We start from the raw sequence: 13,646 nt of genomic DNA, 5'->3' as shown, positions 1-13,646 counted from the left end.
AGAGACTTTGTAATAAAACTCAGGCAAATATAATTCAGCTCAATATTACAATACACAAACACATCTGTCATATAGGCATAGAGATGTTTATTGAGTGAGTCTGTTATTGGACTTGAGTTTCTATTAGTCTGAATGACAAATGCGAGACTGAGGGAGACATTTATTATTAAACCCCGTGATGACAGAAAATCAATATGCAGGTGTTTGCCAGTGTCCCAGACGCAGGTGACGACTAAATTATTGACTTACATGCAGTTTTTGTTGTGTGATGATAATCCAGTTACGGCCTCCTGCAGTCTGTCAGGTGAAATGAAATGGCGGCGCTCAGAGGAAGTTTGTGTGACGCGTGCGTTGAGAACAGGAGACGAGATTAGCGTGAAAACCTGCAGCTTAAAAGTTTGTGTTTTTTTTATCTAGTTAAAGGCTTGAAACAGAAGTAGCGATAGTCTTCTTCTTGATTTTGTCCATCGGGAATTGATTCGTTGAGATAGCATATTGGTCCGGTCGATCAATTGTGAGTGACAGGTTGTTATGGAAGCTTGTTCCTGCCACAGAATAAAACATTTTAAAGATAATTTCGGCTTTTTATCTCACAATTGCGAGTTTACAAGTCGCAATTCTGAATTTATTTATCAGAATTGCGTGATATAAAGTTGCAATTGCGTGTTATAAAAAGTCAGAATTTCGAGATTTAAACGAGAAATTTGCGAGAAATAAACTCGCAGTCGCAACTCTTGACGTTTTTTTTGTTGCAATTCTGACTTTTATCTCCCAATTGCATATTAAAAAGTCAGAATTGGGAGATATAAACATGAAATTCTGAGAGAAAAAATTTGTTTCTTTGCGAGTTTATATCTCACAATTCTGACTTTAACATGTAGGCTAATTGCGACTTTATATCATGCAATTCTGACTTTATAATACAATTGCGACTTTATATCACACAATTCTGACTTTAGGCTATAACTTGCAATTGTGACTTTATATCATGCAATTCTGAGATAAAAATCAGAATTGTGAGATGTAAACTTGCAATTTTGAGGGGGAAAAAGTCTTAGATCTTAGAAAAAATTTGTTAGATTAAAAAGTTGCAATTTCCTTTTTTTTATTCTGTGGCAGAAACAAGCTTCCTTAGGTTGTCCCTCCCTTGCGCCAGTAAACACGATTTAAAATAATGATCTACACGGATAAATAATTTAGAATAAATACTGCAATGTTCCATAAAAAACTGTCAATTTTGATTCCATCGTGACTAAGCTGACATAGGCCTACTGTGACCTCTATCGATCTTCACGAAATGTGAAACTTCTTCACATGAGCTTATATTCCCAGTTCCCAGTTATATATGAATGGAAAGAAACGTGTATTTTGACTGTCCCTTAAAGCGTGGGCTAACCAAAATGCTGCGATTCATAATGGTTTCTCTCCTCAATGTTCAACTACACAGACCATAACCTTTAATAAGCTAATGATGACACACATAAACCTGCAGTCTTCGTGACAACTGTAAACAAACAATTGCTGAGGTCAGAGGGTTCTGTAGGGACTGAAAGTTGAAAACTTTAGCTTAACTGGCCATATGTGTTTTAATGAGCAATGCTAATGCCATTGGATGTTCACTGAACTAAGCTTAAAGTGTTCTCTTACTTGTGCTAGAAATTTGCTGCCTCAGTTGTTTTCTTCAAAGAACGTTGACCATGTCGCCTGATAATTACTGTTACACACTGCCTGACTGTTTCGATTTAAATAGGCAAATGCTTAAGAGTCTATGATTGGATCATTATCGCAGTGATTATTATGTTTCTAGCATGTTATATGTTTAGCAACAGTTTCTAACCCTAATTGATGGAGTGTGTAGCTTTTCATTTCTTAAACAACCATGTATGAAGACACATCATGGCAAATATTTCAGGATGACAATGTCAAGATTCATCAGACTCAGACTGTGAAAGAATGGTTGTGAGGAGCATGAAGAATCATTTTCACACATGAATCGCTCCTCTAAGTTCAGATCTTAAATTCACTGAAAGTGTTTGGGATTTGCTGTGTTTGACTGAGTTTGATGTACACATTGACAATACAAGATCTTGACCCAAAATGTATGCACTTCTTGATGGAAATAACATCACAACATTTATCTCCATCAAGAGGCGCATCAATTTGTGGTCAAGAACTTTTTGGCTTTGTCATATAGATGTGTCTTCCAATCATAAATTCTTAAACATTTGCCTATTTAAATCCTAACAGCGACTTTTGTTTTTGTTTTGTGGCCAGGCAGTGTATGTCTATAAGAATATGATTTTTTTCTGATTCTCTTTCCTTTCATTGAAAAACAAAATTCACACCAAAATGGACCAGCACAAGAATGTTTGCAAACTTGAGTGGAAGAGAAACACATTCTGGTCATCAATGTGTGTGTTTTTTTAAACAGATAATGTTAAGAGCAAATGTGTGAGAGAAAAACTAAATCTAGGTCATGTGGTTGTGCATTCATGGCGAGGACCAGTTCACCTGATGGAGCATTTGTCTCTCTAAATGCAGCCAGAATCTGAATATTTAGTGAAATAGGCCTCATTAGTTTTATTTTCTTATATAATAAATAACCTGGTGTGTTTATTCTGCTTGATTTATTAACCTCTTTTATTTGTTTGGTCAACAGAAGTGCACACAAGTGCATCACTGAAACCAAAGTAGAAGGAAACCAGATGCACTGCACTTTCCATTTCCTGCCATTGACCCGTCAATACCACCAGCGTTTCCACCCTGAAACTCGACGTCTACAGTACCTCCCTCCTCTCCTTTCTTTCTCGCACGTAATGGCACCAGTATCACAGTCAATGGTTTTTACACACTTTTATTTCAAAGGTCAAAAGAAACCACATTATGAAAGTGTCAGAATCAAATCTTAGGTGTACCCGACATCTGTACAGCATAAAACTCAAACTTTTCACATACAGTGTGTTCTGTGTACTAATATATACATGTTTGAATTGCATCACTTTGGGCATGAACGTATCCAAGTAGTTTTTAATGACAGTTTGCAACATCTTTTTCAGAGAACCAAAAAGACGAAGAACTAAAAACAAGAACAAAACTATCAGTCGAGCTGCCACAAACAGAGATTAACATCCGATACCGCGATCAAGATCTCAACGGGTTTCCACTGTATCTGAAGATTAAAACAGTTTCTGCTATTTACAAAGAAAAATGCAAAATACAGTTCAATGAACATCACGTTTGTCTTTCCTGTCGGGTGCTCATTGGTCTTCTGCACCCTTCTGTAGATCAAAGTAAGACCAGTAAACTGGTACTTGATACTGTAAAGAGAGAAAGAACATGAAACAAACATTCTTGTCATTTGAAATATGGATGGAAATGTTACATCAGAGCCCTGTAGAATTTGAAGAGCTGATAAAAGAGCAGATTTGGCACGGAACGAGGCTCAGATGCACGCGGGTGAGATCTCGCCGCGCGCTCTCAGAGAACTCAGTGGAATTGCAGATATTGCTCAGAGATTGTGCATTATGACATCATACAGTAATGTCGCAAGCGGAACAATCCAGAGTACGACAGATTCAACAGATAAACATGTTTTTTAAGCTCTAGCCGGATACTTGCATCTGTACTTCACAGATATTGAATTTATTGTGCTCTGTATTGCAATGCGTTATTGTTGATTTGGGTCAAGTGTCCTTTATAGGGGGAATGTTTTGGAATATGCAAATTTCTGTGTGCATATTACCCAAATGACCTACTACATTTGCCAAAATGATACATTGGACACAGAACACACTCCCAGATGAAGTTTCAACATTTCTTTACGGGTTGAATCATTGTTGAATTTTGTTTTGATTTTGCCATTCGAATTAACGCTAATGTTGCGACACTGTTTCGATGTCTTTTAAACGCAGGTGAATGCATTTCAGACATTGTGAGCGCTGAAGGTCATTCAAGTGCCGACTGGGACTGTGTGGGATCTGTATCCCACAATACATTGCACTTCAGTGCAGTGTGACAGATGATAACAAGACGTTGAAGAGTGAAGAGATTGGAGTAAAATAAATTGGAATAAATTGGGAAAAATGCATAATAACCCTATTTATTTGATGAGACGTTAATCATCTAAATAAAGACCTTACAAACTTTTTTTTAATAAAAAAAAACTGCTTTGAAACCATTGTGAATAAAATTAACTTTAGTGGACATGCAGCATCATGAGGTCATGTGACACCAATGTAGCATGCTAAAGATTGACTGTAGCATTGCTACACTGTGTTTTTACTAAATAATACACAGTACATACTTTGCAGTATGTAGTATGCAAGTAATACATTCCGAACAGAGCTTAGGTATAGGCTATAACTTAGGTTAGGGTTGTGTGTTAATACATGACTCAACATATACAATTTTGCCATCTTGTATGTATTATTACGACTTCTCACGAGGCCGGATCTCACTTACCCATTGGACAGACCCCCGAGAGGAGCCAGTGCTGCCGTCCTCCTCCTCCATGTGCTCGTGCTCCTCACCCTCACTGTGTGACGTCTGGCGAATCACCACTCGTTCTGAGGGAAGAGATCCTCAATCAGCTTTTCTTTTGTGTATTTTACATTATCAGTTTAAACTTAGTTAAAATGTGAGTAATTTTGTGGTGTGTTTTTGTCATTTCTTTACGGTAGTTAGTGTTTTGTGTGTGTGTGTGTGTGTGTGTGTGTGTGTTTTCAGGTTTCATTTAAAGGGATAGTTCACCCAAAAATGAAATGTGTCATAATTTACTCACCCAGTTGTGGGGATTGACTTCCATAGTCCATATGGAAATAAAATTATCCATAAAACCAAATGATAGAATTGAGTATGATTATTATTATTATTTTGTTGCTTTTTAACATTATTTTCCTTGCTGTTTGGGGGTTGCAACTCACCATTTGAGAACAATGTAACATTTATTTTTATAAAAAATATAAAAATAAAATAAACAAAATAAAAATTCATGTTTTTAAATTAATATACTTATAAATCATTTTTAGAAGTAATTTTCATAGAAATGTAATTATTATTTAATTGTTTTACTTTAACTGTTACTTTTAAAAGTAATGTAAAAATGTGTGTTTGAATAAGCTCAACAGTTACACTTCCTGTGCGGAGGGGCCACACCGTCACAAACTCTGACAAGCTTTGACACAAAAGACCTCACACAGCAACTTTCTGACATAGGCTACACTACTTTTCATATTACATGCACTTGCATCATACACTGCTCAGTTAGTCAGTGAGTGTCTGGATTTTTGCATGACAGCGTGCTGTTGTTAAGTCAGCTGAAGAAAATGTCCAATCCGTCCTTGAAATGAATAATAAATGGACACTGGTTGTGAGTTCAGTATTGGACTGAGTAAAAGTGGTGTCAAAAAACTTTTAATGAACAATTAATATCTCAGCTTTGCAGGAAAAACTAAAATAGTCAGCAGACGATAAAGGAATGCAGCGCACATGTCTTCAACATACAAACACGCCAGTACACTCTTCAAAAAAATCTTCAGTGGGTTCTAATAACCGTATGATTCATGACTCTTTATGAACCCTTTATGCCAAAAGGAGAACTGTCTTAAATGATTACATAATACTTTAATGTTTATTTAATGTTTATTTCCAGTTCTTCTAAGAAATTAAATGTAATCCCCCCCCCCCCCAAAAAAAAAACAAAAATATTAAACCTAAATTCACAAAATGAGCCCATAATGAACCCTAAACTCCAAAAGGTTCTATATATGAAGCGCCTGACTGAATCCTTCAAGGTTCTACTGTATATAGAGCCTTTTCTTCTAAGAGTGTAATGAGTCTCAGTATGAAAATGAAGTGTACCTGATGTTTTACAGGAGTTCCTCATCTTGCAGAGACTGAAGGTCAAGCAGAGGGTCACCAGGACGATGGCGGCGGCCAGGGACAACGGGAGGATGGGAACTGATACTGGGATTGTGGGTGTATGCGCTATAGTTGTTTGAGTTGAGGGAGGAACTTCAACAGAAGAAATATACTGAATTAGATCAAATATTGTATGAGTTTAATAATGGTGGTCTTCTAGTCTTTTAGCTGTATTGGAATGTGTAGAAAAAAATTATATTGTGATGGTATAATCTTACCAGTCGTTGTCTTCTGTAGTTGTCTGACACTGACAGATAAATATGTTCTAGTTCCGTTCACCTGAAGCAGGATTGGAATGTCTCGAGTCACTTCACAAACATAATGACCTGTATGATTTTTAAGTATGTTTGTGAGGTGGAGCGTTGAACAGTTCTGTGTGTGATGCTCTTGGAGTTTATCCTTTACTCCTGAATGTCTGATCTCATTGATGTACCAAGCAACTTTATGTCCGTGTGTTTTATTCCAGCAGCAGCTGATATTAGCAGAATCTCCCTCACTCACAGTGATGTTAGATGGGCTCTGATTCACAGTCAGCTTCTCACTTGAACCTGTGACTGAGAAACAACAACAAACGAGAAATACATGAATGTTTATGGCTGTTGTTCTTGATGTTGTAGTTTGAATCTTCAGGGACTCCATTACTCAGACTTGAATTTGTTAGCAAAAAAATAATTTTAACCTTATAAAACAGGAACCATAAAAAAGTATAACTTCATAAAAAAAACATTTAAAAAAAACATTTATATATATATATATATATATATATTTAAATAGATTATTTTTCCAGGATGCAATCCTGTCCGTCATGTAGAATTTTATTTTGCTTAATTGGATTTGAAGACCTGTGGAAACACGTCTTTAATTGACAACAACAACAACAAAAATCAGATGACAAAAGCCACTGATAAAAAAAAAAGTGGAAAAGAGAAAAGAACATATAGGCCTACAACATTTACAATACTTTTTATTTTAATTAATGTCTTACATAATGGGCCAGAATAGTTATGAAACATCTAAATAAAAGTCTCTTACTCGTCCAATGTTTTTTGCTAACATTGAAAAATATCCTTTTTCCAAGGAACTTGCTCATGTTTCTTTTTCTGTTGTGTTGTAAAGTTTTACATTTTGCTAAAGTTTTAGCGTAAGTAGGCTACTATTATGTGCTATATAGATGATAATATATGACACATAATTACTTTATAGGTGATTCATAAATAAACATATAAAACAAACCCATAACTCATTTCGGTCTAAATATATCAGCTCATATCTGCCATATTTTCCATGTATTGTAATCATTATGATCGCAACATGTCATCATTGCTAATTTTTTCTGGTTAAATGAATACATGACGTTAGCTAACTTCATGATTTGTATTATCTTAGAACTGTACATTTCTACAATATGGACATTTCTTTGACAACGGACATGTCACCTGATAACGGATTACTCTTAATTGTAACCAAGTAACTGATTATTTGTAATCTGGATAACATAATCAGATTCTAAAAATTAAATAATTGTAATTAGATTATATTACATTTTAAAATACTCATAATCAGAATTTGGTAAAAAAAAAAAATGATTCCATTATTACTTAATATTCACAAAATGGCAATAAATTCTTCTTTTTTTATCTTTACATTTTTTATTTTCTCAAAGGTTTTGTGGAATTGCACACACAGACCGGCCATTAGTCAATTGACTATAATGACATAAAAAAATTCCATAACCCCCTTCTATTCCTTCCCAAACCCTGGGGTACGATTAATGCACTTCATTTTGTTGATAACAAAAATGGAATAAATGTTCTTTCTCTTTGTATTTTTTATAAATATGTTTTTTTTTTTTTACCATTCAAATTAATGTTATAAACACGTTGTATCAAAAGTAATCTAAAAGTCATCAAAAACTAGTCCGATTATATTTACCCAAAATGCGTTATGTAATGGATTATGTTACTAACTACAATTATAATGTAGTTTGTATTCAGTAATGGACTTCAATTTGTAAGTAATCTACCCAGCACTACTGTAACGTAGAAACATGCAAAAAATATGCAAGTTAATTTGTAAATATCAAAGGACAAATCAGATAAAAAGTTACACAAAGCAATACAATTCAGATTATTCTATACAGAGCTACAATGTGACATCAATACATGATAAATAAGTGTTTATTAAATTGTAAGCGTTTATTAAAATAGCTACAAAAATAATGCCTCCAGCTGAATGAGGAAGGCAGCATCATCTCACAGCTCTACGAACATTTGATTTACTTTATTTTGCACTAATATTGAATAGTATCCTTGAAAGTCTGTGCTGGTTTTCCATTCAGGAAGGTGTTTTGAGCGGCACTTACCTCTGAAACAAAGGCATGATATGAGGAACCCACACAGGAGTCTGGAGGAACACTTCATTTCTGAGCATCTGTTGAGAATGTGAACTCCGCTTTACTCCCACATCACAACCGTTCACACGCATGAGACACTCATGCTCTCAGACTTTCTCTGAACATCCCCCCCCCCCCCCCCCCCCCCCCCCCCCCCCCCAAACGACCACGCATCTCATTTTTGTCAAATCACAAAACTGATCTCACACTCGTTCTCCCCCGGACACACAACCATATACACAAGCCCACAAAAAAACACAGAAAGATTCATGCATGAAGTTGAACAATACTTTTTTACATATATATATATATTTCAAGTTTCGATACAATCTACTGTAAGAATTCAGTCACAGTCATTGCAAACCATTATTAGACCGCAAAAAGGCTATGATACAGGAAGTGACATCATAGACCTGAACAGCGCACACATATCTCCATTTCCTGTCTCTCTCACAGAGCTGAAACAATGCCATCTAGCACAGAAACGGTCACGTCTTCAACATCAGCCATTAGATTAGTCTTTTCTGAGATGTCCAGAACAGAAACGGTCTTGTTTTCATTGCCATGCAATGCAGATAAACCTTGTTCAACGTCCACAACTACAACTGTCTCTTTTTCTTCATTCTTCTTTTCTTCTGTTGCAGCAGCGGTAACTTCAGGTTTCTCTGAGTTGTCTCTCCCTTTCTCCTGTTCAGAAAGTTCAGTTTGATTTCTCTGTGTCTCTTCGGCCTTCAGGTCTTCATCCAGTCCTTCTTCTGATTCTACAGATTTGGATTGAAATATGAATATATACATATGAAAATCAGTAAGAACTCAGCAACATCTAAGGGTATAAACTTACTTTAACTACTTTAACTGTGCTATTATTTAAATTTGCTTACCACACTTTGTCATAACAAAGAGATAAAAGAAGTGCATTGGTGCTCATGCATGAAAACAAACGGTCTGAGATGTTGTTAGACACTGGCTATATTCAAATTAAACCATGTACCACAAGTTCACTGCTGCGGCTTTAAAATCTGAATGTCAAGGGTTTAGTGATCTTAACAAAAGTAAATAACAAAATAAAACTTTGCTGGCTATGCGGTAGAAAGGCGGAAAAAAATCATATTGGTGCTACCTGACAAGAGAAAACAGAAGAAAAAGGGCTGTTGTCTTTTCTCTTTTGCCAAATATGTAGGAAAACTTCAACACCCATAATGCACTGGGCATGTGGCAGAATAAGTCCCGCCTTCTAAATAAGAGCCAATCGCAGGTTGATCGTCATCGTGTCACTGCAGCTGCCGTTAGAAGCTCCGGTTCCTATAGAAACAGTCAGACGCGTGCTTCCACTGCGCATGCGCATTAGCTTGATCCAGCTGAAAAATTACATTTTCTGTCATGATTCGAGAGTTTAGAAACAAAATTTATGAGACAGTTGTTTTCAATTATTTCAAATATGTAATTTAATCGTAAGCTTGGCGAACAGTTTTGGAGGATTTTATGTTTCCCCATTCAAAGAGATAGAAAATGCACTTGCATGCCCGAGAGGCATTTCAAAGATGGTAGCCGAGTGAAATTACTTGTCTTAAAGGGACTATGCCACGCCCAGTCTTCTATGGATACGCTTGACCAGAGTCAAATACTTCTTTGCTTTAGTGGGAAATACTTTTAATCATTTGATCATTATAGTGTCAACTTGAATTGTTCATGGGTGCAAAAATAAAAGAGTAAATGTTTAGCAGGAATGAGATACTGTATTTTTGGTTTCCAGTGAAAGATCCAGAGTGTTGTATGCAGTGGATAAAGGACACAGTGTTTAAGGTCAAACGGGGGGAAAACTGAAAGAAACTGCCATTCCATCAGTTAATTTGTAAGTAGAGGAACAAGGAGTTAGCCTGGCTCCGCCCTCCTACGTAATTCCGCTCAATTTTCATTTTCCTTCAGAACTACGTCTGGGATTGTGGTATATTCTTGGGTTTTCTCCAGTCAATTTTTACCGGTCCAATCAGCGAACAGAGGGAGTGGCTGAGAACGATGACGTTGAGGTTGTGCGCTAGTTTGAGTCGTCATACGTCACGACCAAACGTTAGCGACTGGTTATGGCAGATCCAGAGTGACTCTGGGCAGATCCAATAGTTTTAAATTTCAACAGAGTACCCACCTTCAAAGAAGTTAACGTTTGTCAAAGGAGAGAGGCCAGACTCTCTGTACAAATGAAATGTACGAGAGTCTGGTAGAACCAGGCTAACAAGGAGCACCTTCTGCTCCACCTCCAGAAGTAAAACACCATAGTGGACAGGTAATAAGCTGTTGCCATAGTGTTTTTTACCATCATTTTAAAGTGTAGAAAACGTATGATACAATTTTCATTGATAAACCTACTCTTACAATAACTGTTCTGTTAATAACCCTCTTCTGATCAGACTGTCTGTGGGAGGGGAGAAAAAAATGCGGAAGTACAATCTGAAGTTTTCACGAAAGCCCTGGAGCTCTTAATACTCAGCAGAATGATGCATTTTGCATCATTTGGAGGACTTTTGCTGATGAATAAAAAGGAATTTCATTCCATTATTATAACAATACAAAACAGGTTGAAAATAGCAATTTTATTTGCTGTCACTGAGTCACTGTCATGGGTTGTAAAAGAGCGATTTTGCTTTAATGTTAGTTTTTAAATGTAATCAAATAATTAATTTTTAATCTTTTGTGCATTATTCTTGCATCATCTGGGAATATTTTTATCCTTGAAACTCAGTGGCGGGCCGTGCATTTCACACCTAGGCCTTCAGTGATGTCCACCCTGAATTAATAACTTTTAATAGTGTAGCAGCGCACGCACATACTCTCTATAATTGTTGTGAAATTCCTGTTTTTATTTTGCACCGGCAGTTATAGGGTTAATGCGGTGAGTTCGCGAAAGGCCGGGTAGAGAGAAACGAGCGAGTGAGTTCGGCTTTTGTGTACAGTGGTTCTTGCGTTCCGATTATAAATTCAGAAACGGATCCTCCCTGTCTTATCCTTCAATGGCTACAATAGTAAATGTTTGGAAATAAAAAAGTTGTTTCGATCATAAATTTACAAGAAAAATAAGGAAGAAAATCATATTCAGCACGGACAAAAACGGGGGCAAAAATGCATTATAGCCTACTCTCCAAAACTGATTATTTTTTACACAAAATCCATCCTAATTTCTTTCCTCAAAAAGACTTGAATTACTTGGTTGTACAGGTTGTCTGTGCTTTTCAGTCCCAACAACCTTTTCTATCGCCATCGAGGTTAATGTGCTGAAAGTCGAGTCTGTCCCGTCGTATTTCTGTCATAAGTTTTAATTCGCTTTAGTGCTGAGAGTGTATGCTCGATAGAAGCAGTAACGTTAAACAGGGAAAACACCGCAAAACATGACGATGTGTAACGTTACAGCTGACACAAGCTCTCACACAGATTTTTGAACGATATCAATGAGATCAGCGGGACATTTGCCTTCAAAATCAGTCCTGGCAAGAGAAACCAAGAGAAAAGCTATGAAATTAAGAGAATGGACTATTGGGAATAATTTAATACTCATTCATTAAAAAAATAAAATAAAGTGCAAGTCAGTGATTCTCATAGTGTTTAGGCCAGCAGAGAAGGCCTTGCTGGCCCTGACGGCCCACCACTGTTGAAACTGTAGATAATGCATTTTACAATTCTGGGATTTTATCTTTTTTTTTTAATCTAACTGTTAAGCATATAGTCTATTTCCAGTTTTTAAATACATATCTGACTCAAATCAAAAGTTTCAATGTTGTGATTCTTCATCTCTGGTTTGTTTGGTTAAAGGCTAAACAAAAAACTAAACTACATTGTGAATTTTGTGCTGATATGTTGAACAGTTACCTGGTTTTGACACGGTTGCTTGTTTGTCGTCCCTGTTCAGGTAAAAGAACGTCATCAGCAGACAGATGATGGGCAGACTTCTCAATATGTATATTATCACAACCTCACGTGAACTACCTGTGAGAAACAATTGATCTTTTTAACAAAGGATCTTTTGAGAGAATTCTACAAAACTACAACTACATAAGAAAAGTTAGTAAACCTGAAAAAAAAATGAAAATAAATCAGTTTTTTTTTTTTCATATTAATATTTTTAGTAGACATATAGTAGACATATACTAACATATATTTTTTAAAATCAGTATTCATATAACATCTTACCCTTTATTAGGATCCAAAATTATAGTTCGCATCTTTTGGATTTATTTCCCTTGACATTTTGCCTTCTAACTTAAGAATAGTATTATAAATGTAATTTATTATTTATTTTTATTTATTAGACAGAGACAACGCAGTTTACACCTGCATTTAGCGTCGTCCATTTGTGATCCGAGGGACCAAAACGCATCTTAATACCAGGTGTAAACAGGACCAGAGAGTGACAGGAGACCATTGAGACGACAGTCACACCCTGACTCGAAACCAGATCACCCATGTGTCCCATGACTCCACACATCCAGACAACACCTGCTGCACCACCGAAAAATAATCGTGTTTTTGCACGCTGTAAGTTACTCACTGGCTGCTGGGAGTCTGGTGAGAACCTCAACCTGGACCATTGTTGGTAGGTTGGAAACTATATGAACATTGTCTGTAAAAGAGCAGATTAGATCATTTTCATTATGCAACAGTCCTTAAATCTGATATTGCTTAATTGAAGCATCAGGAAGAAATGCATGTCTTTCCAAAATGGTGGCCTTTTAACTGCAGTGGTATGTAACTTGATTGAAATTTGTGTGATACAATCTCAGTTGTTGAATGAATTTGAATCATGTGTTATTCCAATGAATGGTATTGTATTTCCTGAAACACTTTTTATACATAATTACAGTCATTATTTTAATTTGGGATTTATTTTTGTTAGAATAGATCAGTTGTAAAAGGCTCTTTTGTGCTGAAATTCTTTCCAGGCTAGTTTTATTAGCAGCAGATCATGAATACTGTTGTGCTCAAAAGTTTACACCCCCCTTGCAGAATCTGTGAAAATGTTAATAATTTTAACTACATAAAAGGGATCATAACAATTGCATGTTATTTTTTATTCAGTACTGCCCTCCAGAAGCTACAGAAGACACTTGCATGTTGCATATATGTAAACTTTTTTTTGAACAGGTAATTGCTAATTGTAATTAAGCTAAATAATTAAGTAATCATTTTAATTCCGATATTATTTTGTCTTGTGGACTGTGTGTAAACATCTGTTATGTGAAATAGCTTATTCAGTACATTACAAAAAAAAAACACAAGATGGCATTTTTATGATCCCTCTTATTTTATTAAAATTATTAACATTTTCACAGATTCTGCAAAGTGTATG

At 35.9% G+C, this 13,646-nt stretch overlaps 2 protein-coding genes and 1 long non-coding RNA gene across 4 annotated transcripts in view; 1 reads left to right on the top strand and 2 right to left on the bottom strand.

Moving 5' to 3' along the window:
• The first annotated feature begins 270 nt into the window (after positions 1 to 270).
• LOC306985204 lies at positions 271 to 4,284 on the top strand. Its single transcript, XR_013794763.1, has 3 exons — positions 271 to 396; positions 2,660 to 2,782; positions 3,057 to 4,284. It is a non-coding gene; the product is annotated as an uncharacterized lncRNA (long non-coding RNA).
• The window catches only part of LOC306985202 (uncharacterized protein), an 11,743-nt gene continuing 935 nt past the window's right edge, over positions 2,839 to 13,646 (bottom strand). The window contains exons 1-5 of one of the 2 annotated variants that reach the window (XM_079587179.1): positions 8,282 to 8,445; positions 6,138 to 6,473; positions 5,860 to 6,012; positions 4,462 to 4,565; positions 2,839 to 3,317 (exon numbers count right to left, since the gene is read on the bottom strand). In XM_079587179.1, the coding sequence (XP_079443305.1) occupies positions 3,258 to 3,317; positions 4,462 to 4,565; positions 5,860 to 6,012; positions 6,138 to 6,473; positions 8,282 to 8,339 (711 nt within the window). In that variant the 5' untranslated portion in view covers positions 8,340 to 8,445 and the 3' untranslated portion in view covers positions 2,839 to 3,257. Of the gene's footprint in view, positions 3,318 to 4,461; positions 4,566 to 5,859; positions 6,013 to 6,137; positions 6,474 to 8,281; positions 8,446 to 13,646 lie in introns of those variants that run through there. The other variant, XM_079587180.1, reaches the window with a different exon arrangement.
• On the bottom strand, positions 8,471 to 12,918 carry LOC306985203 (uncharacterized protein). Its single transcript, XM_079587181.1, has 3 exons — positions 12,849 to 12,918; positions 12,170 to 12,286; positions 8,471 to 9,072 (listed from the first exon to the last, which is right to left on the bottom strand). Exons 1-3 carry the CDS (start codon positions 12,886 to 12,888, stop codon positions 8,762 to 8,764), a joined length of 468 nt encoding a protein of 155 aa, XP_079443307.1. The 5' UTR covers positions 12,889 to 12,918; the 3' UTR covers positions 8,471 to 8,761.

The sequence above is a fragment of the Phoxinus phoxinus genome (genome assembly GCF_949152265.1).
Source record: "Phoxinus phoxinus genome assembly, chromosome: 17".
NCBI classification, from domain to species: domain Eukaryota; kingdom Metazoa; phylum Chordata; class Actinopteri; order Cypriniformes; family Leuciscidae; genus Phoxinus; species Phoxinus phoxinus.
Note: the sequence above shows the minus strand (reverse complement) of the source record. Positions and strands in the feature narration are given on the sequence as shown.